This window comes from Pipistrellus hanaki (genome assembly GCF_964339955.1).
Source record: "Pipistrellus hanaki genome assembly, chromosome: 11".
NCBI classification, from domain to species: Eukaryota; Metazoa; Chordata; class Mammalia; order Chiroptera; family Vespertilionidae; genus Pipistrellus; species Pipistrellus hanaki.
Genome location: NC_140513.1, coordinates 22,507,001 through 22,528,962, shown reverse-complemented (window position 1 = coordinate 22,528,962; position 21,962 = coordinate 22,507,001). Strand labels below are relative to the sequence as shown.

At 38.5% G+C, this 21,962-nt stretch overlaps 2 protein-coding genes across 3 annotated transcripts in view; one reads left to right on the top strand and one right to left on the bottom strand.

Annotated features, from left to right (window-relative positions):
* Nucleotides 1-8,274, bottom strand: part of ERP44 (endoplasmic reticulum protein 44) — a 50,371-nt gene extending 42,097 nt beyond the window's left edge. Inside the window, exon 1 of one of the 2 annotated variants that reach the window (XM_084899756.1) lies at nucleotides 8,009-8,274. In XM_084899756.1, the coding sequence (XP_084755882.1) occupies nucleotides 8,009-8,065 (57 nt within the window). In that variant the 5' untranslated portion in view covers nucleotides 8,066-8,274. The remainder of the gene's footprint in view (nucleotides 1-8,008) is intronic. The other variant, XM_084899757.1, reaches the window with a different exon arrangement.
* Nucleotides 8,275-8,415: 141 nt separating this feature from the next.
* INVS (inversin) overlaps nucleotides 8,416-21,962 on the top strand; it is a 101,796-nt gene continuing 88,249 nt past the window's right edge. Inside the window, exons 1-2 of the mRNA XM_084899752.1 lie at nucleotides 8,416-8,625; nucleotides 12,063-12,192. Of these exons, the coding sequence (XP_084755878.1) occupies nucleotides 12,087-12,192 (106 nt within the window). The 5' untranslated portion in view covers nucleotides 8,416-8,625; nucleotides 12,063-12,086. The remainder of the gene's footprint in view (nucleotides 8,626-12,062; nucleotides 12,193-21,962) is intronic.

The following is a 21,962-nucleotide window of genomic DNA, read 5'->3' as shown; positions in this document are numbered from 1 at the left end:
AAAAAAAAGGGAAATGATTCATTCATTCATTCATTCACTCACTCACTGTCCCTCATCTAAACAACATTTTTTGAACACCTTTTATGTGGCAGAAACCAGAAAAGTTTAAGGGCTTACAATGTTCCATGGACAGATTCACAAAAGTCTCATTTTGTCTTCCCAGAACTCTGCAGAAAGGTCTTTATCCCCATTTGATAAGTGAGAAAATGGTAGCTCAGAAAGGTTAAATAACTTTTTAAGTTTAGTGATCAAATTAGGTGTCATTTTCAAGTTATATGGGTCAAGAGACCAATCCTACCTTGCTCAAAATGTACACGTTACTGATAAAAGTCCTTTCAAATAGGACATATGATTGACCCTTGAACACAGGTTTGAACTGCATGGGGACACTTATACATGGTTGTTGTTGTGTTCAATAAATACATGTAATCCTGTAAATGTATTTTCTCTTTCTTATGATTTTTATTAACATTTTTTCTCTAGCTTACTTTAATGTAAAAATTCGATACATAATACAAATAATGTGTTAATCAACTATTTATAATATTGGTAAAGGCTTCTTCGTTAATAGTAGGCTATTAGTTAAGGTTTCTGGGAGTCTTCAACAGTGTGTGTGTATGTGGGGGGGAGGGAAGGGTGAGCGATCTTTATCCCCACATTGCTCATGGGTCAACTATACATTAAAATGTTTTGTAGTATAGTTTTTATAGCTCTAAAGTGAAATTAAGGTCTCTGAAACTGTTCATTCAAAGATTAAGCAAAGAGCCAAGTATTTTTGCAATACTGTGATACTTTTGTTAATTGTAAGCAGATCATAAGACTTTCTAAGAGAATTAGTATCCACTCTTATAGTAAAAATGGGTACTAGAAAGTTTGATTAATGAGTCAATTTAAGTAGATGTTTTCTAAGAAATTACTTGGACTACCAAAAAAAAAGGTGTAGCTCTTCTTTATTCTCTTAGCTCTTTCAGAATGTGAAGTCATTACAGAAGTGTGAACTTGTCACTAGCTAGCAGAGATTTTACTGCAGTTGGGCCAGAAATCAAAAGAATTTAGAATGTCTAAATTTCTTCTCGCTGGATAACTCTAAATCACACTTCACTTGAAACTGTTCTTTCTGCATATATAGACTTCATTGCTGTGTCAGTAATTTTTTAAAAGTTGAATTGTCCAAAAACTCCAAACAGAACAGTAAAATATCAGGCATTTAACTATGAGAGTATCTTATTCCAAGTACCAAGAAATTTTTAACTGTTTAAAATTTATTTATGAGCTCTACTCCATCACTAGATCATACTTTAGTGTTGGCTTAAATTTCTTAGCAAGCTGCTTTAAATATTAAATATTAGTCTGTCTTCATGAGCTCATATAACTTCTAGCCATTTATTTAAAGTAGGCAGTAAGAGATGCACATTCACTAATTAAAAGATTAGCTCCTGGCAAAAGGTATCCTTCTGATACCCGAGAAAAACAAAACAGATCAACAGGCGATCTTTTTACTGGTAACTTCCCCATTAAAATGTAGGTATGTTCTTAGTCGATAAAAATTCCTCTTGCCCACCTGGCATGGCTCAGTGGTTGAGCATTGACGTAAGAACCAGGAGGTCACAATTCAATTCCCAGTCAGGGCATATGCCTGGGTTGCAGGCTCAATCTCCGGTGTGGGGTGCACAAGAGGCAGCTGATCAATGATTCTCTCTCAACATTGATGTTTCTATCACTCTCCGTCTCCCTTACTCTCTGAAATCAATAAAAGCATACTTTTTAAAAATAATAAAGTAAAATAAAATTTCCTCTAAAGCAACAATGTTCAATCTTTTCATCTCCTGGCACTCATAAACTAATTACTAAAATTCTGCAGCACACCAAAAATATATATTTTTTGTTGGTTTGACAAAAAAAGTATAATTTTGATTTATTCACATCAGATGGCTATTGTATTGGCTATCGTCATTTTTTTTTTAAATTTTATTTTATAATCTAAGGCAGAAAATGTCAGTGCCCCTAGTCAGATAGGTTTTGCATGTTTTAAAAATCTTTGTGGCATGCCCTGGCCAAGTGGATCATTTGGCTGGATTGTCATTCCATACACTAAAAGATTGTGGGTTTGATACACAATCAGGATAAATATCCTGTTTGCAGGTTTGATTCCTGGGTCAGAGCAAGTATGGGAGGGAAGAGATAGATGTTTCTTACATCAATGTTTCTCTCTCCATCTCTCTCTCTCTCAAAAAAAAAGGAAAATATCTTTGGGTGAAAATTTTTTTTAAATTCTTGTGACACCCAAGTTGACAATCAATACTTAAAGTATCATTTCTAAAGATGTCGCCTCAAAGGGGATTTACCACAGAGACAATTGCAGCCTCTTAAATCACAAAGCCCAAAACAGTCTATTACATTTTTAGTTGAAAAAACTAAGGTCTCAAGAAGGAAAGTGACTTTGCCCTTTTAGAATAATCAATACTATCACTCAAACTTTTACTTTCTATTTTTAACTAGTATTCTCTGGTGCTTCCCTAAATTTGCTACAGCCAATCAAAAGGCAAATCTGTGCTCACTGATAAGATCTGCAGACATTCTCCTGGTGGTTGCCCTTGGACAGACAAGATCTATGTTCAAGTTTTGAAACACTACTTGAGGCATTTTCCTAATTGTTTAACCTCAACTTGTCTTTCTTTCTGAGACAGAGGAAAGTAAAGCTCTCATTATGCAAAAGCACTTACTGCAAAGATAGAAATGTTCCTTAATCTGTATTGATATATACAGTAGCCACGAGCTACATGACTATTGAGCACTTGAAATGTGGTTACTGTAACTGAGGAATGGAATTTTATATTTTACTTAACTTTAATAAATTTAAATTTACAGCACAACTCTAGACAACTCTAATTTCAGTCATTATAACTGCATGGTTTTTATATCCCTTCCTGACTACTGAACTGAGCAAGATACTGATGGTAGAGTCCCACAAAAATAAAAAGGGCCCCAATTACTTTTACCAGGGTCAAAAATTCTTCTGATTCCTAAAGATCTTTTTCTTTTAAAAAAAGTTCTTAAATCCAATTACCAAAAGTCCCACAAATGGATTCTGATAATCTTAAGGGATAAGAAGTGGCACTCGGCTATTCTCAACAATTTTCCTTAGCTCATATACTACTAGAATGCTTTTCTGAGATTATTTCTTCCTTATTTCCATTGCTTTTATCTTTTATATTAATAATGTTCATGTCTACAAATTCAGCTAAAAGTCAGACACATTAAAATATAATGCTCAAAGTTCTTCTTAATGAGAAAAATCACAGGGCTGGAAAAACCACAGAGCTCTTAAGAACATCACCAATAGAATAAAAGTAGTCATCTCCTCAAAGACAGAACCAAGACCTGAGATCTACAGTATTACACAAGTCACTTCTGCAAAGCAGCATTTTCCCCTCCTCTCTTGAAGGGAGTAATTGGAACACTGTGAGAATCCATTAAAGACCACGATCTTTATTTTGGCTAAGAAAATAATAACCTATCCTTATGGAAATTAGCCAAAGGGCTTGCAAGCCTCTTTAGGGCCAATTCTAAGATCTGGCCATGGCAGCAAGCTAGACAGCAAGACTTCTTTAAAAAACAAAACAGGTACTTGTGTTAAAGATTTATTAAATTATTAAACTTTTTTTATTCATTCCATTTAGGACTGAAAATTAACCAATTTAGCCTTTCAAGACCCTACTCTTCCCTTTTTTGAAGAAGACTTCTCCTTATCTCCCACTGACAAATAGGTAAGGCCTCTTTCAAACACCTACAGCTGTCCTCCATGATGGGTATATATGGGTCAGCTAGGTGTGCGGTTAAACTGCAGATTCTGCCTCTATAGGCCCGGTGTGAGGATGCCAGCAGCAGCTCCCAGGTGATGCAGATGCGAAGGTTCACAACCACACCTGTATGTAGCAGATCTATAACCCACTTCTGCAAGTCCATTAGCGCACCTATCTCTTCCGTTCGGAATTCTAATTATTGGCATACACATCTTCTCTAACCCAACGAATTGTAAATTTCTTGGAAGCATGATACGAATACCAAATATATTTTTCTCTTTCATAGAAAACAGCAATCAGGCATTCAAGTGACAGGAGGCAAGTAAAAATACCAATGAAATAATGTTCCTGCAGCCTAGGACACAGAAAGTGTCTCTCTATGTAATGACAGGTAGACTAAAGATCAATAAGGGCTGGGAAAGGTCCAACTATTTTTAATCACTTATTTGATTAGATGAAACGGAGCACAGCAATTGCCAATATCAGGAGAGCTATGACCAAAGCATGATTTTCTTTACACTGAATAACAGAGTGAGGGGCACAGACCTGCAACATGTTGAAAAGCTAGCAGACTTTTTTTTTTTAGGAACTACCCAGTCAAATAGTAACTCCATTAATTAGGGGAGTTAAGATAAATTTCCATTTTGAAATACAAGATAGACTACACAAAGAATCACTGAATCATCAAATTCAATGTGCTTACAAAAAAAGTTAGATAGGTGATTTATCCTAGATTAGTTACAGTATTAAGTAAATGGAAGACTTGGAACTCGTATATAGATGGCCAAACATCTAGTTCAGGATTTTTTGCACTATGCTACCTCTTGAACAGACACTAAATGAACAAAGAACACTTTCCATTGTTCTTAAATTGTATCTTGTGAATTATTCTGACTTAACTATTCTATTCTGAATTACCTGAGGAAGTAAAAATAAACATTTTTTTTTTTTAAAAAAAAGGGGGACAAATAACATGAACACATACATTACATACACATGGAGAAATATAAATGGCTAATAAATATGAAAAAATATTCAACTTTGGTGGTAATCAAATAAATGTAAATTTTAAGTTAAATACCATTTTTGGACTACTAAATTGGCACATATGACAAAACACCTACTGATTGTTTAGTGTGAGGAATACACATTGGTAGACTTTTCAGTAGAGCAATTTGGTACAATATATCAGAAATCCTAAATAACTGACATACCATAGGATCCAAGAAATATAATTATAGAAAAGTTACCTGAGAATATATTTGAAGATTTTCAGTAAATATCATTGTATGTGTATCTTTTGTACATTTTTTATAATTTTGTATTTATGCCCAAGGAAAAATGATCACAATGAGTTTTATGGGGGAGGGGGAGTTTTAAATATATTTTATTGATTTCAGAGAGGAAGGGAGAGGGAGAGAGAGAGATAGAAACATCAATGATGAGAGAGAATCATTGATTGGCTGCGTCCTGCACGCCCCCTCCTGGGATCAAGCCTGCAACCCAGGCATGTGCCGTTGGCCAGAATCAAACCTGAGACCTTTCAGTCCGCAGGCCGAGGCTCTATCTACTGAGCCAAACCAGCTAGGGACACAATGAGCATTTTAGGCACAGAAATTCCAAAACGCCTTTGAGATCAGGGGAAACCACTTGCCTACAGATGTTTAGGATTATATGTTTCAGTTGTTATTTTATGAATAGCACTAAGTCTGGATAGATCTAGTCCTTTAAGACTGAGGTATAGTTTGCCTGAAAAAAATTATTGTTGTAAGAGAATACGTATGTGGCTTTTTAGAACTGGCTACTTAAGGAAAAAATGATGACTTCAGCTAGGTGGAAACGTGAATACTCAATGGCTGTATATGGGAGGGAATAAACAATCTGATAGAAGTGAGGGGGGAGGAATAAAATACCTTGGGGAAGATAAAGGACATATTTTCAAACAGGAACCGAGTAAGCAAGTCCCATCACTGAGACATAAATTCCAGTTAGATAAATAACTCATTATGACTAGATAGATGTTTTACAAATATTTTCTAAGTGGTATATATTGCTAAAACAACTTTGGTAAGCACTGTGTTTAAACTGAATCCAGCATGTCTTGTAATTCTGGTTTATTAAACTTCATTTTCCATTCATTAATCTTACAGGTATTTTCTAAAATGATTTCTAAGTTTCTATTTCTCTACATTTACTTAGGTAAATATGCAAAATATTAACTAGATTTTAGAATTACCAGGGGGGAAAAAAATTCCTTCTTTTATCTTTAACGGATTTGTAGGTTTTCTATAAAAAGCATGAATTATTTCAAAACAAATTCTTGCTCCTTCTTAAACTTAGCTCTCCAATCAAACATACCATTTCAAAAAAGTACATCTGATATAACTTTCTATTCATTGTCAGCTTTTCTTTCCACTATTTTAAGATTTTTTTCCCTTTGGTTTTTTTTTTTGTTTTGTTTTTGTTTTTGTAACTGAAAGGCAGACAACTCATATTTCAGGCCATTATATGGATATAAAAAATAACATTATCTAGTGTCCTTAAAGAGAGACTGTTCTCTAATAACAATGAGAAGGAAAAGAGAAAAAGTGTATAATGAAAATTTATAAAGAATATTTTCCTATATACAGAAATCACTCATTGCTATGTAAGTGGCAATACGACACTTAATCATTTAATACTAACACATTTATATACAGTTATTAGTTCTCAAATGTATTTTCACAGCCAGCCCCTTTAGTTTTCTTTATAGTGCTCTTCCACTGAAAAGGTTCAAGCTAATACTGTATATGGTTTTCATGTATGACTTGAAAATCACAGAGGTAAGTGAGAAGAAGGGGAGAGGGAGGAAGGGGGAGAAACTATTTTAAACACAAAATAAAAAATTTAATGTACTATGGTGAAATAAGCACTGTGAGTCAAGAGACCCGATTGAAGTCTCAGTTCTCCTGATAACCATGACTTCCTGAGTGACTTAATCATGTTTTTTAAATTGTAAAGAAAGTGATTTAACTTAATGTCCATCTTAAATTTGGTGTTTAAAAAATCCACAATTGCCCAGGGGGCGTGATTTAATAGTTGAGCGTCGACCTATGAACCAGGAGGTTGCAGTTCAATTCAGGTCAGGGCCTGGGTTGCAGGCTCCGTGCAGGAGGCAGCTGATCAATAATTCTTTCTCATCATTGATGTTTCTGTCTCTCTCTCTCTCCCCTCCCCTCTCCCTTCCTCTCTGAAATAAATAAAATCATATTTAAAATTTTGCAATTAAAGTTTTTTCAAATATTATATAACATTGCAATCAAAGGTATGTCATTTTTTTCCATATGGAGTTAGTCCCTCACTTTTGTCTCAATTTGCCCTGCAACATGGATGCATTACTTAGGTTGCACATTCAAAGATGTACTTTGGATGAAAAGGGACTGAGGAAAGAAAGATTCCTTTATAAGATAGGATGCAGCTGAGCAAGAGTAGTTAAGGAATGAGTACCTATGCATGCATGCATGCAAAAAAAAAGTGATCATTCGCAAATCAGAAGCACTAAAAAGAACAACTCTGCTTAAATTTGGGAGAGGGGCTGTAACAACGAGGGAGGTCTTGGGCCCAGGACTTCCAAGTCATCTCAGCCTCCAACCTTTATTCCCCACTGGACACCAAAACCAGCCTCCAGTTCCGGGTTCCCAACCAATCATATCAAGCCACAACAGAGAGCATTGCCAACCCGGGCACCGGTTCAGGGCTCCAGAGTGAGATTCACACGACCCCAGCAACTGTCGGCCTCACCCTTCCCCAAAGGAGGTGATGAGCAGGAACAGTATTAGGTCTACTCCACCCCCCACCCCTCCACGTCCTTTTCGAATCGGGCTACCACCAGGTCCAGGAGCCCTCGACACCGAGACCACCTCCACACTCCGGGCACAGAGGAGGAGCGCCGGGCTGCGACCCTCCCACGATCCTCTCCCCAGGCTAACCCTCCCCTTTACGGGTCCCAAGCGCCGGCCACGGTTTCTCAGGCCTCGGGGACGCCGGGCCTGAAAAGCGGACAGACGAATGCGGCATCGGAGGGTGTACTCCTCGCCACCGAAGGAAAAAAAAAAAAAAAAAAAAAATAGGAAAGCAGGGGTAGGGGCCGAGGTGTTCCCCCTCGGCGACGGCCTCCCGCCGCCCGCGCGTCTGTCGGAGGGTCTGTCATTCCTTCCCGCACTCACCAGGAGCAGCAGGGAGCATCTCAAGTCGGGGAAGGCTGGGAAGACGGCAGGATTCATGGTAACGCCGGGATCCACGGCAGGGACAGGCGTTGGCCGCGGGGACCGGGTAAAGGTTGGGTTGGGTTAGGAATGGGATGGGCTCCGGGGGCCGGCGGCAGCGGAGGAATCTCCCGGCAGCAACACCCCGTCCTCTCGACCCGGAGCTCTCGCGGCGAACACCCGGGACAACTTCCAGAGAGGCCTCTCAACCCTCACTTCCGGGTCCCGCCCACCGCGGGGCACGTCGGGAAACGTAGTCCGTGGCTACTTCCGCTGAGCACGTCATCGCGCATCCAGAACTCCTTTTCCCATCAGGCTCTCCGCCCGGGTCTACGGGGTTCTCTGCGCGCGCGAGGGCCTGTGGGATAGAAAGGGCGGAGAGCAGGAGAACCCTGTGTTTTCGGAAGGATGGGAACTACAATTCCCAAAAGGTGGTGAGGTACAGAGGCAGCGGCCTTCAGGGGGACCCCGTTAGGCCGGATGTAGGGACTGTCTTGGCTCCCGGCGGGTGGGGCGGCCCAGTGGGGGTCGTGCCTCCTGGGGCCGCCCCCGGGACGCGACTCCTGGTGGAGGCGAGGGTGAGTAGTAGGGTGCCTGGTTGGAAAAGCTCCAATCGCACCGCCTTGGCCCCTGCCTGAGACTCATGGTCCTCCTGGCCCGGTCTGTGGCCTGAGCCTCCATCCTTGGCCTCCCCGCCTGCTGCCTCTGCTTTCCGCGCTAATTCCTGCTAAGTCGGAGCCACTGCTGGGGGCCTCAGTTGAATAAGTAAACGACGCATCCTTTGGGCTCGTAAAAGGAGTAGATGTGGGATAGCATGGGAAAGCACGTTGTAAACAGAAGCTCAAGCGTGAGTGCCGCTAACGCGCATGACCGATCGCTCCCCACAAGACAATTAACGAAGCTCATTAGCCGATTGAGGATCTTAACCTGGCTGGCCTCTGCTCTCCAGCCTCCTCTACAAACACCCAGCCGGGTCACCTGCCCCGAATGGTAGCCAAACAATCACGACTAAGTACCTGGATGCATTCTTCTTATTGTGGTTCTCCCTGTGCCTTGCCTTTGCTCGAGCGTTCCTTCTGCCTGGAATGGCCTTAGCTTATTTTCTATTTGGAATTTCATCTAAAATTTTGTCACAGCCTCTGAAAACTTCCCACGCAACCAACCCTTTAGTGCCAATCAGAATTGCTTGTGACTTACAGCACCACTAGTTTTGTACAGTTATAAATTACTAGACCGTTTATTACAGTGGCTTGTTTTACAATTAGTAGTGATGATGATGCCTTTGCATTTTATAATTAACAGTGGTTTTGATTTTCACCTATAAATATGATTACAAAAAACAGCGCTACAGTAATACCTTTGAGCCAAAAAGACAAATAAGCAACAACAACAAAAACACCTAGAAAATCACTTTCCCAAGGTGGCAAAATTAGATAGTGGCAGAACCAAGCCTTGTAGTTAAGTGTCCTGACTAGTAAAACTCTGAACACTTAGAATCTAAAATTACATATATTAGAGTTCAGAACAATACCTAGCACATAGCTGGTACTGTTAACGTAAAAACATTCAAACCTGTAAAGAATTTTTGTGAGTTTATTTGAGCCAAACTGATGTCAATTGCCGGGAAGCAAAATCTCAACAGAGTGGGATAATGCTCCGGAGAATGGCTGTTTTTTGTTTTGTTTTTACCTTGTTTTTATAAATTACCATCAAAGGGGAAGACGTAAATGGGTTACATGAAATCCATTGGTGATAGATTAGGCAGGTGGGAGGAAGCAAACGGAGTGGGGAGACCTGGTGGGGAAACTCTGAGATTGGATAAAAAGTGAAATGATGCACATATGCTTCTTGTACATAGATGGATACAGGATAGTTAACATAGTTAACAGCTGACAATATGGTAACAATAAACAATGAGGGAATTTGTGGTTTCCAGCCCTGGTGCCATTTGTTGTGCCCTCAGGGGTCCGGGGGGAAAAAGGAGAGTTGCAAGTTACCCAGACATTTCACAGGTCTGTTATCTTAGGTGCAAAAAGACAATAGGCTCAGTAAAGTTCCATTGACATTGATCTTTGTCAGGGAAAATGCTGGCCTAGAACCTGACTACCCACTATAAACTTCTTTCAGTTAAATAAAAATAAAAATATTAAATTCTGCCTTAAAGTTCTGTCTTTAATTTCAGACCTTTGTGGTTACTTTAGGTCTTTGAGTTTGCACAACCGCCATGCACATGGCCTTCCCTTTCCCTGAACTAGTCAGGTTAGCATGTGACCTTTTTTATTTTTTTTTCCATCCATAGTACTTGTTGAACGAGTCAATGTGGTCTCCCTTTTCCATTTTCATATTTTATAGGAAGTCTGAGAGCTGAGGTAGCCAAAGGACACACTGCTTATTACTAATGGAATAGAGCCTACAGCCCTAGTGCAATTATTTCTCTGCTGTGTTTCTACCTCCACCCTTGTTTTGTAGCTTCTCTCAAGTCACTTTAATGTAGCCTGCATATGACAGTGGTTTTTCTGACATGACCTAGACATGCTTATACATGACAAGTGTCTCACAATGCCCATGAAAATAAAGACATAAAGAGCTGTCCTTTACCAAAATTAAGAAAACACTTCCATTCTAAGTCAGCATCTAACCAAAAATCCCTGTCAGTGACAACACAGAACCAGCTCATCAGTAGTGATCATTTACCTTACAAAACTTTCAGATTCTCGGGAGTCACAAAGATTGGAGTGATGCTCCTTGGTAAAACCAAAAGAGGGCCTTGCCTACCCTTACGGAAGCTATTAATGAGCTCATTACCAGCTGCTCTCTTTAAATAGCTGCATGTGTGCTCCAGTGTGCCTGAGCCCCATGGCTCCCTGTGTTTCTGACAGTTTTTAACCTCCCTGATCCATTTAGGCATTCAGCTTTGATGGGACATGCTTAGGAAGGAAGTTTAAGTTCATTGATGCAACTACCCCACTTCCTTTCCCATCAGGTGCTTGAATTCTTGCTGCATTTCTCACATAATCCAGCCTCTGCTTAAACAATCCTGATAGAGAACTCACTATTTTCCTAAGCACAGAGTGCATTTCTAGATAGTTCTCGCAGCCATATCAGACTACTAATCAGAACAAAAATTTCCGTATGAAACATGGTTAATTCTAATGATGTGGTGTTCCAAGTAAGATCTAGGTGTATTTCCCTTATGAGGACAAGGAAACAACAAATAAAAATATTAAATTCTGCCTTAAAGTTCTGTCTTTTATCTGCATGAAAAAAGAACTACCCTAGGTTTTAATTTAGCACTAACATCTGGTTAATTCTGACCTAACACGTTCACATCATACCTATTTTGTGGCTTGGCCATTACCTTTTCCCACAATATCAATTCTAATGTTAGATATTATGTGGAGTTAAATTACTTGCATTAACTTAAAAATCAATGTGGTTTTGGGGCACTGTACCTAATGTTAAATATCGAGTCTCCCACCCCCCATTTTTCTCCCCCAGGATAGCCCCTGAGAAAGGTTTTAGGAGCATCTAATCCCTTCAAATTAAAGAGGAGAAACTTAAACAAAGGGTCACCCAATTTGCCACATTATGGCAATTCTAGGGCTAGGGCTGCAGATTTTTTGAATCCTAGTCACAGATCCTAATAAACCATCTATACCAATAAAAGGGTAATATGCTAATTAGGGTGGACATCTTCCAGACATCCATCCGGACAAAGCCGTGGCAGCAGCAGCGGGGTGATGGGGGTAGTGCCTTCTCCTGATTAGCCTGGTTGCCTCCCACAGAAGGAGGCCAGACTTCGGCTTAGGCCCGCCGTGGAACCTAAGCCGTCAGTAGGATATCTCCTGAGGGCTCGCAGACTGTGAGAGGGGGCAGGCCGGGCTGAGAGATCCCCCTCCCCAGTGCATGAATTTTTGTGCACTGGGCCTCTAGTATTTATAATATATCTCCAACGAATGAGACAGCTTTTAGAAATGTTTCCTGCGTGTGCTCATGGCTTCATTAATTGTTTCAGGTTTCTTCAGTTGCTGAGAAGACTATGAACAGATCAGAGAACTTGTTCTTTACTGGCTCCTCATTAGCATCCCAAGTTCATGCTGCTGCTATTAACGGAGATAAGGGTGCTCTTCACAGGCTCATCATAGGTAAGCAGTCCCTGTAAATACAGAAACTTTAAAAACAATTTTTTTGTCCTAAGGAAGTTAGTTAATCTTAGTTTTAATTTGCACTGTACTTACACATTTTAATGAAAACACATAATTATTTACATTTTGTTCCAGGACTTGAACAATAAGTTAAGTCCTGGAACTTAAAAATATGAATTAGGATTAGGTGAAAAGTACTTGAAAAATATCTGTGTATTTGGCTTTGAATCTGGATATGTATGCTAAGGTAATTCATCCTTGTAATAACAGAGATCTAGAATGAGATAGTAATCAATGATCTTTATATTTAATATATTCCAAAGGTACTAACATTTATAAGTATTTTAAATTATGATGATTTAAAATTGATTTAGTGATCTTCCTATCATTGATTGATGGACACTCATTCAGTGTCCTGCCTAGTATATGTATAGAGATAGGTCCAATAAAAGTTCTAGAAAGAGAACAAAGTGAATACAAGAGGGACAGTATTCAAGGACAAAATGGGTAAGAATTTTTCAAAGTCATAAACCCCAGAAATTCACCTGTTCATAAGTCATTAGCCCTAAAGAAAATAAAGAAAATAAAAATATATATTATTTGTGATCATTTTACACACCAGTGTCTGTGACATCATGACTGACAACTTGGGCTTTAAAAATAAAATCTACACTACTTGGATTTTCATACCCATTCTTTCAGAACTTATTTTCATCCTACCTTTCCGGTTTCTCCAGGAACTTCCACCCAGGCACCCTAACTTCTGACAAGGCTTTCTGTTCCCCAGTATGCCATGAATTTGTTCTTACTTTTCCCTGTACATCTCTCCCCTCTCCTCTTTTCTATCTTCTCTTCACCTTACCCATTTCTCTACTGAACAGTCTCCTACTTATCTTTAAAGACAAAATTATTTTACCACACACTGCGAAGATTTCTCTTCTCTGTTAGGGATGTTATCACCTGATAACTTAGCTCCCCCTCATCTTCCTACATTCACAGTTACTCCCGGGAACTTGACATCTTTATTACTTCTGAATCAATCATTCAGACCTTCACCATTCAACTAAAACTCTCTCACTTCCAGCTCACTTACTAATAAGAGCAATAATTTTTCAGTGTCATTGAGACTTCCACATTCTTTTTTTTTGTTTTAATTTCAACTATTGCAGGGGTCTTCAAACTTTTTTAAGTGGGGGCCAGATCACGGTCCCTCAGAGAGCTGGAGGGCCGGACTATATGAACTACTAATTCCTACTGTAACACCTCGGCTGCGCTCACTGCCCAAAAAACCTGGCAGGCAGGATCAGACTCCTCTGCAGGCCGCATGTGGCCCGCGGGCAGTAGTTTGAAGACCCCTGAACTATTGGTTTCCTTCTGTCTTTATGTTCCTCTGTATTCAACCCTGATTCCATGGCCTATTATTAAAATCCTTTTCTTGGAAAAATTATCTTTCCTCCTCACCTCTGTTGCACTTAGCTGCTGTAATCCCAGCTCTGGATGGACCTAATCCATCTACATCTGCCAACTCCTGAACAATTTCACCTTTCTGGGAGACTGGTAGTACCCTAAATTCATGATTACCCTCTTCAAATGGTCACTCCACACTTTCTGTTCATAATACCACATTTCTCCATAATAAGGGTTTCATATGTTTGCACTCTACCAAACCTCTGACTGCCAGTTCTCCCTCCCTCTCTCCATACTCACCTAATGCTTTATGTTTCCTACAGAAAATGAAGACTTTAAATAGGAACTCTCATCTTTGAGCAAGATATTTACAAATCGGCCTACCTCTTCACCCATCATCTTCTCTCTTTCTGCTAAAACAGAGCAAATATCCCTTTGTGTCAAAGGTCACTTCTTTCACACATGCTCTGTATTCTATCTCTTCCCATCTTCCCATCTGCTCCATTTAAAAAAAAAAAATCTCATTACTGTATCTTTAACCTTTCCTTCTACTATAATTCTTCCCATCAACTTTAAACATGTCTGTTGTATCCGTTATTTAGAAATTCCTTCCCTGTTTTTTCATCCCCCTCTAGGTATTACCATATCTCTCAACTTTCCTTCATAACTGTATCAGTGCACAGACTAAGCTGCCACACTAGTAAAAGTGACTTAAACAGTCAGAGAAAGACAAGTATCACATGATCGAACTCGTATGTGGAATCTTAAGTAACAAAATAAACTGATGAATAGAGTGGATCCCAGAGACTGAAAGCATGGAACAGAGTGCAGAATCTCAGAGGGAAGGGATGGGGGGGATGGGAGGGTGAGAAATAATCAACCAAAGACCTTGTATGCATATATGCATGGCCCATAGACACAGACAATAAATAGGGTGCTGAAGGCCTGGGGGTTGGGGGAGGGGTGGGCTGGAGGGAGGTGAATGGAGGGAAAAGGGGGATATATGTAATACTTTCAACAATAAATAGTTATTTTAAAAAATTAAAAAATACAAGTGACTTACATAAGATACAAGTATATTTCATTCTCTTAATAGTACAAAGGTAATTGGGCAATCTAAGATGAATAGACACTTCTGATTCACACAATTCCTGGGATGCTGTTAGGGCTTGGCTCTGCCATTCTCAACATGTGGCTTCCGTCTCTGAGTCAAAGGCAGATAGATTGCAGTCATAGCCCAGCCAGCAGGAAAGCTATTTGTCATGCAGGAGATGGACTACACTTAGACGCAGAGCCACACCTGGGACAGAAGAGGCTTTAAAAAAGCCTCTCCCTGGATGATGTCATGCCCAGCTAAAACTCAGGGTGCTTAATTCGTGAAAATAAAAATGAGAGAATGTGTATGGAGGCAATTATCACTCCCTCCAAACCAAGCTTCTCGAGCTGTCTGTACCCATTGTCCCTACTGCTTTACCACTGTTGTATTAAAGGAAAACAAAACATATTTTCTTATTTTGAGATAAACATATAGAGCAATACATAAGACTTTAATGTGCAATTTAACAAATAAATATAGAGCAAATATCCATATAACCACTGAAGAGTCAGAACATTGGTCCCCAGAAGCCCCAAATACATCCTTCCCTCCCCTTAGAATAATTGTTATCGACTTTTATGGTAGTGATTACATTGTAGTTTCACCACCTAAATATAGATCTTAAATACTATAGTTTCATTCTGTTTTTCTGAACTTACTTTTGCTAAACTTTCCATGTTCACTTGTACTGAAAATTGTGTATATAATTTTGTTGTTTTCTTGCTCAAAAATTCTTTAATTGCTTCCCATTGTATTTGGAATAAAATTTAAAAGTGTGCCTCTTCCTTTTCCCCTCTCCCACCTCACCTTTCGCCATTCTTATTCTAGAAACACTTGTTTTCTTTTAGTTTCTCAATCCTACCAAGCCCTTTTCCATCTCAGGATTTTGCCTAAAATTCTGGTCTCCGGTCCTCTGTCTGACTAACTCTTAGTCATCGTTCGGATCTCAGCATTCAAGTTGCTTCTTCTAAGAGGCCTGCTGTGAACACCCAATCTCAGGGAGTTTGTTCATTGTGTTCTCTCTTGGACCTCTGTAGTTTTCTTTCATAGACCTTGTCTCAGATTGTAACTGTATATTTCTATGTATAACTATGTTTCTCCTCTATAAGCTAGTAGCCTCCATGAGTAAACAGTGTCTGTTTAATTTACCACTACATCCACAAAATCTGGCACAGTACTTGGCACTCTGTACACACAATAGAAATATTTGTTAAAGAAATGAATGAATATTATAATTGTTAAAGAAATGAATAAATATTATATCTCACCTTCTAAGAAGTCCATGATCATCTTGAGGACCACGTTTAAATGTGCATTGAGTTAAATCAAATTGAATTGAGAGGCAGGTTAGGACTAAATGTTAATGGGAAAAAAATTTCAGTTAGAATACCTAAGAGGAAATATCCTATAAAATGGGATTCTTTATTGTTTTAATAAAAAGTATAATTTTGAAAGGAAACAGATCATGTGGTATTTTATAGATTAAAAATACTTTTATAGGCTCAGTCATACAAATTAACTAATATGCCAAAAAATAAAACTTGAAATATTTCTGTAATTCTATAGCCCCTAAGAAAAATCCTTAAAACAAATAAGATAAGCAAAATGATGTTGTGAAACCAGTATAAAGGTGATAAATTTATTTGTAAGTGGGTCCCCTATGTTTTCTATCACCCTGTCTCATTATTGACTTTGAGCTGTAACACTGCTCATCTCAAAGAATTCTGCCATTATGTCTTCTGTGCAAAACAGTAATACCTTTGCTCTGTGTTATTTCTCAACATTTGCTTATTCCTACTAAAGTAATAACTGTTTCATCTTATGTATATAAACTAAATGTATCGTATATATTCTTTTATGTAGCACATGCTTCTTTTTTCTAAACTAGTAGCATAGTACTACAGATTATGTTTTCTGTTTTTCTTGAATCTTTGCTCACCAACTGTTCAGTGAATTCATTCACTTTAGCATTTTCTATTTTCCCTTCTCTGTTTCCATGGAGAAGTATGTCAGGGATGTGTTTGCCTCCATGGAAACAGATGAGCATCTCTTTCTACATACACAGCTAATTAAATCGAACACTTTCTCTGCTGCCCAGTATCCCGGAGGAGGGTTGAAGAAGATTTCCCTGAGACATCATTTTAGTAGCAGTTTCTAGTGTTTAACCTAATACAATGCATTAATGTTTTAACTTAACTCGTTACATCCTAGATTCAGATGAATTAGAGCTCTGTTCTGGGTCCTAAAAGCATAAATATACATAGTAAAATCCTTATGTGCCATGGTTATCATTTATAGATATGGTTATCTCTTAACATCAAATGTAAATAATTCGAATGAATACCAGAGATATAGCTGCTAATAGAATTTAGTAGATCCATTTTGATACTGTACAATGTAGTGTAGTAGAAGGGACATGGATTTTAGGGTCAGATAAACCTGAGTTTTGAGTTCTGGCTTTGACATTTATTAGCTGTATTACCTTGGCTAAGCCACTGAAATCTTTTTTGGCTTAAGTCTCCTCCTTTGTAAACTATAAGCTATAATACTCTGCTTCTGTGAGAATTAAATTGGATAATGACTGTGAAACATTGGGTGACTATAACTTATGTTACTCTATTATATATTTGATAGTTTCTAAGAGATTAGATCTCAAAAGTTCTCATCACAAGAAAAGTAATTGTAACTATGGGTGGTGATGCAACAAAGAATAATACTGTCTTCTTTGTGAAAACCAAACTAAATCATTTGTAAATATGCACAGTGTGTCAAGATTAATATTGTCATTGTTAATAGTGTTTACGGTGGTTGGCAGTGGTTAAGTGACCAGGCAGTAACATTTTGATTCTACCGCAATTCCTCCCCCCACCCCACCCCCATGATCTGAGCCAGTATGTCTCTCTGAATCATTTTCTCTCTTAGTTTATGGCCTCTCCCAACAAAGTAGTAAGGTGTGGCAAGGAGCTTCATAAGTGGTAGAGTAGTGGCATTATTTCAGGACACTTCTTCTTTTACCCCAACCCTGACCTTAAATGTTATAGGTCACTAAATGTTTTATACATGCTTCCTTAATACATATGTGTATATCAATATACTTACATGTATATGCATCCATTCTAATAATAGTAATAAAATTAGCCAACATTTACAAATGTATGTTATATGTGCCAGGCACTGTATGAAGTATTATGCAATTCATTAACTCATTTAATAGTAAAGCACTACAAAGAGTCTTGGGTACCATTATTGTCCTCATTTTACATGTGAGGAAACTGAGGCATAAAGAGTTTAAGTGACTTTTCTAATAAGTAGCAAAAGTAAGATTGAAGCCTGAAAGTCTAATTCCAAAATGCATGCTTTTAGATACTAAACTACGGGACTATTCCTGCAGACACATGCACATTCATATGTATAAACGCATAGAGAATGAGAGAGACAAGAAAGAAAACCGATTAGGTGTACACCTGATTGATGAACTTGATGGTTAGATTGGATTTTTCTTAACTTTTTTTTTGTACTACAGGCCCTTTGGCAATCTGGTAAAGCTTATGGGCCTTCTCAGAACTATGTTTTTAAGAGCTTAAATGTAATATATAGGAATCCAAAGAAAATCAGTTATATTTTAACTGATAGTTATCAAAGTACTTTTATATTATGATATAGCAATAAACTTATAATTACTGTTTATTAACACATTAAATAGTAAGATCCAGTGGCAGATCTAACAGCTATGACAATTTCAATATAGCAGTAAGTGTAAATGACATGTGAAGATATCACAACAATTATGAAGTAATATGTAAACATATTTTATAAAATCTCAAGTGTCCTCAAAATATGTATGTTATTCTCATATGTTAGGACACTGAGATTTAGAGATTAAGAAATTTAGGTGTAGAGCTAATAACTGTAAAGTTGAGAGTCAATCCCAATCTCTTGATTATTAATCCTATTTTATTTCCACTGTTCTTATGATGCCTTTAAAACAATAAGCAGATATTTTTTTAAACGCCTTCCCAAGATTGATAGGGAGTGGATGAAAGCAGATGAAGGCATCTCTCATGCCACACAAAGGTAACATTTCAGAACAAGCAAGTAAGATGTCGGTAGAGAATGCTGGATTTACTCGTGTTGGAGAGTATGGCACCATAGCTGTGGTGTGGACTGCCACGACTGTCATTACAACTGGCAGTCATCCCTCTAACTGCCAGAGCTGGAGCTCTGGTGTCTGCACATCTGAGTCTGTTAACCATCCAGACTCTTCTGCTCCAAGTAGACTTAAAAATAACCGAGTGCGGTAGTCATGGTTCAGCTCAGCTTTCTGAGCTATGTGCAGGGTGAGCACATGCAGAAAGTCAGCCCAGTTAAGCAAGCACCAAATGGCCATGGATTAGAGGCGCTCTCTCTACAGTTGCCAGAATAATTAAAACAACGTAGCACACAAGGCAGCTGCTTTCCGTATTAGCTGTCCCTGACAGCAATGCAAATACAAGTGCCTGTCACCTAGTGCATATCAGTTTACAGCGCAAGCCCTACGTTTGTACATGTTGCGATGACCAAACAATCGGTCATTTCATCAAACATCAAAATTAAACTATTGTGGAGGCTGGGCAGGTATCGGCTGAATCCTGTAATTGGGGAAACTAAGGAAGATGGGAGGGCGGGTATGTAAAGGCACAGGCTGTCTCAGCCAGGAAGCTCCAAACCTGAAGGGACTCTTGTTACTCAGAAACTAGCGATAAAGTCACCATCCTCCTTAAGCAACTCAAAACAAGACTGAACTGAGGCTGAATGCTGCTTTTTCTCACCATGAAGAGGGGATCTATGCCTTCAGTCTCCTCGAATACACAGATTTTGCCTTATAGCCATAACATATCAAGTGGGTGATATAACCTAGTAAAATCTTCTCTGTTGGGAAATATAAATAACCAGTTACACAAAAACAAAATATGCCAGGGATTGATGAAGGTTGAAGGTTCCCTGTCCATTACAGACTGGGAAAGAGCATAGCAATCGGCCTAATGTTCTATGTCCTGGTGGTAGAGTTACCTATTAACCCCATGCTGCTGATTTCGCTTTGTCCATGCAAAACTTAATCAGTTAGGTCCACTTATTGCTCTATCATAATCCTAACTGTTAGGATTACCCCAGGATGTGCTGATTGCCTCCATTTCTCAGCATTTGTATGTGTGACCACAGTTCCCGAGTCCCTCCCTTACCAAAGGGACAATTGCACTCTAGGGGGAAATGGTAAGAATTGCTGACGTCTTGCTAGTTCTAGGCACTACTGTCTGCTTAACATTAACAAGTGCGATGCTGGTAGAGAGAGTCATTCAATCGTGAAAGACAACTGGAGACTGGCCTTACACCCACATGTTCTCTGTGAGTGTCATTTTGACTCCAGAAGAGCTCAAAGGAACATGCTCTACCTGTAATGCACCTTAGTTTTGTAAATGAGTTTGGGTTTAAATGAGTCCTCATCTTATAAAGGCCATGATAGAATCTCGGAAATCTTCTGGATTAGATATTGGAGGCCCTTACGCACAAAATAATATCTTGCAGAACTTTACCCCTCACAAGACTTCTGCACAGGGGGCCCCTATGATATGTTGATCAAATGTATAACTTTTGCCTCCATCTCAAAACCAAAGTTTTGAAAAAGAACATCTGCTTCCTCCGGGAGGCAATCTGAATATATCTTTTAAATTTCAAGAGCCATGACCTTTCTTGATTTATTACGAATCTATGTGTGAACATAGATTAGCAAAGTGAGTTATCTGAAATGCTAGAAAGTACTTCTGGATTCCAGTAGATCCAATATGTAAATATATATTGAAACACTTAGAACTAAGACACAGTTTAGTTACAGGCACAAAATAATTCAGAAATAACTGCTACACCTTCTCTTTCTTCATCTAACATTTACATTTCCCCAAAGAAAGTATTTCATTTGGTCAGTTTTCCCCCCCATTAGCCGAGTTCATGGCAAAAAAAAATCTTAAAAGTAGCTTGCTTTTTTCCCATATTCTCACCAACACTTACTGCTTCTTGATTTATTAATGAGAGCCATTCTAACAGGAGTGAAGTGGTATCTCATTAGGATTTGATTTGCATTTTTTTCTGATAATCAGTGCTATTGAGCAACTCTTCTTATGTCTATTGGCCATCTTTGGAGAAGTGTCCAGGTTTTCTGCCCAGTTTTTAATTAGATTGTTTGTTTTTCTGGTGTTGGGTTGACTGAGTTCTTTTGTTAAAAAATATTTTTTTATTGATTTCAGAGAGGAAGAGAGAGATAGGAACATCAGTGATGAGAGAGAATCATTGATTGGCTGCCTCCTACATGCCCCCTACTAGGGATGGAGCCCCAAACTCAGGCATATGCCCTTGACTGGAATTGAACCCTGGACCCTGCAGTCTGCAGGATGCTGTTCTATCCACTGAGCAAAACCAGTGAAAGCGAGTTGTCAGAGTTCTTTATAAATTTTGCATATTAACCCCTTACTGCATGTATCATTAGCAAATATTGTCTTTTGTTTTGTTGGTAGTTTCCTAAGATATGCAAAAGCTTTGTGTAAAGTACATGATTTTGTCAAGTACTTCTATGCTATACATCTGAAATTAATATAGAATAATATTTAATGTAAACTGTAATTGAAAAATAAAAAAGGTAAAATTTCTTAGTTTGCTTGTCAAAAAAAAAAAGTAACCAGCTTCCCTTATTCTCAACTCCCATGACATTGCCCTCAGTTAGTATATACATACCTGATCATTATCTGTGATGAAAGTAGCAGCATTTTTTCACTTCAAGTGCATAGCAGGAACCATGACATCTTTCATTGTTGTTCTTGTCAAATAAAGTTTACTGAGTTGTAATGCAGTGAATATTATAAACTTCACCTTTGTACAATTATTTAATTTTAACAAATATATAGTCATTTATATCACCACTATCAAGATATAGAACAGTTCTATCATACCCCCAAATTCCTGTAAGTCCCTGAATAACCAATACCTCCCCACATCTCAGCCCTGGAAATCCAGCGCTGCTCTGTTTTCTGTCCCTATAGTTTTGTATATTTCAGAATGCCATATAAGTGAATCAAATAATAGGTATCCTTCAAGGCTGAGTTTTTTACTGGATGCATTTGAGAATTTTTTCCCATCTAGTTGAGTGGATCAGTAGTACATTTGTCTTTATTGTTGAGCAGTATCCCATTGTGTGCATGTGCTACAGTTTCTTTTGTCATTCTTCAGATCAAGGACAACT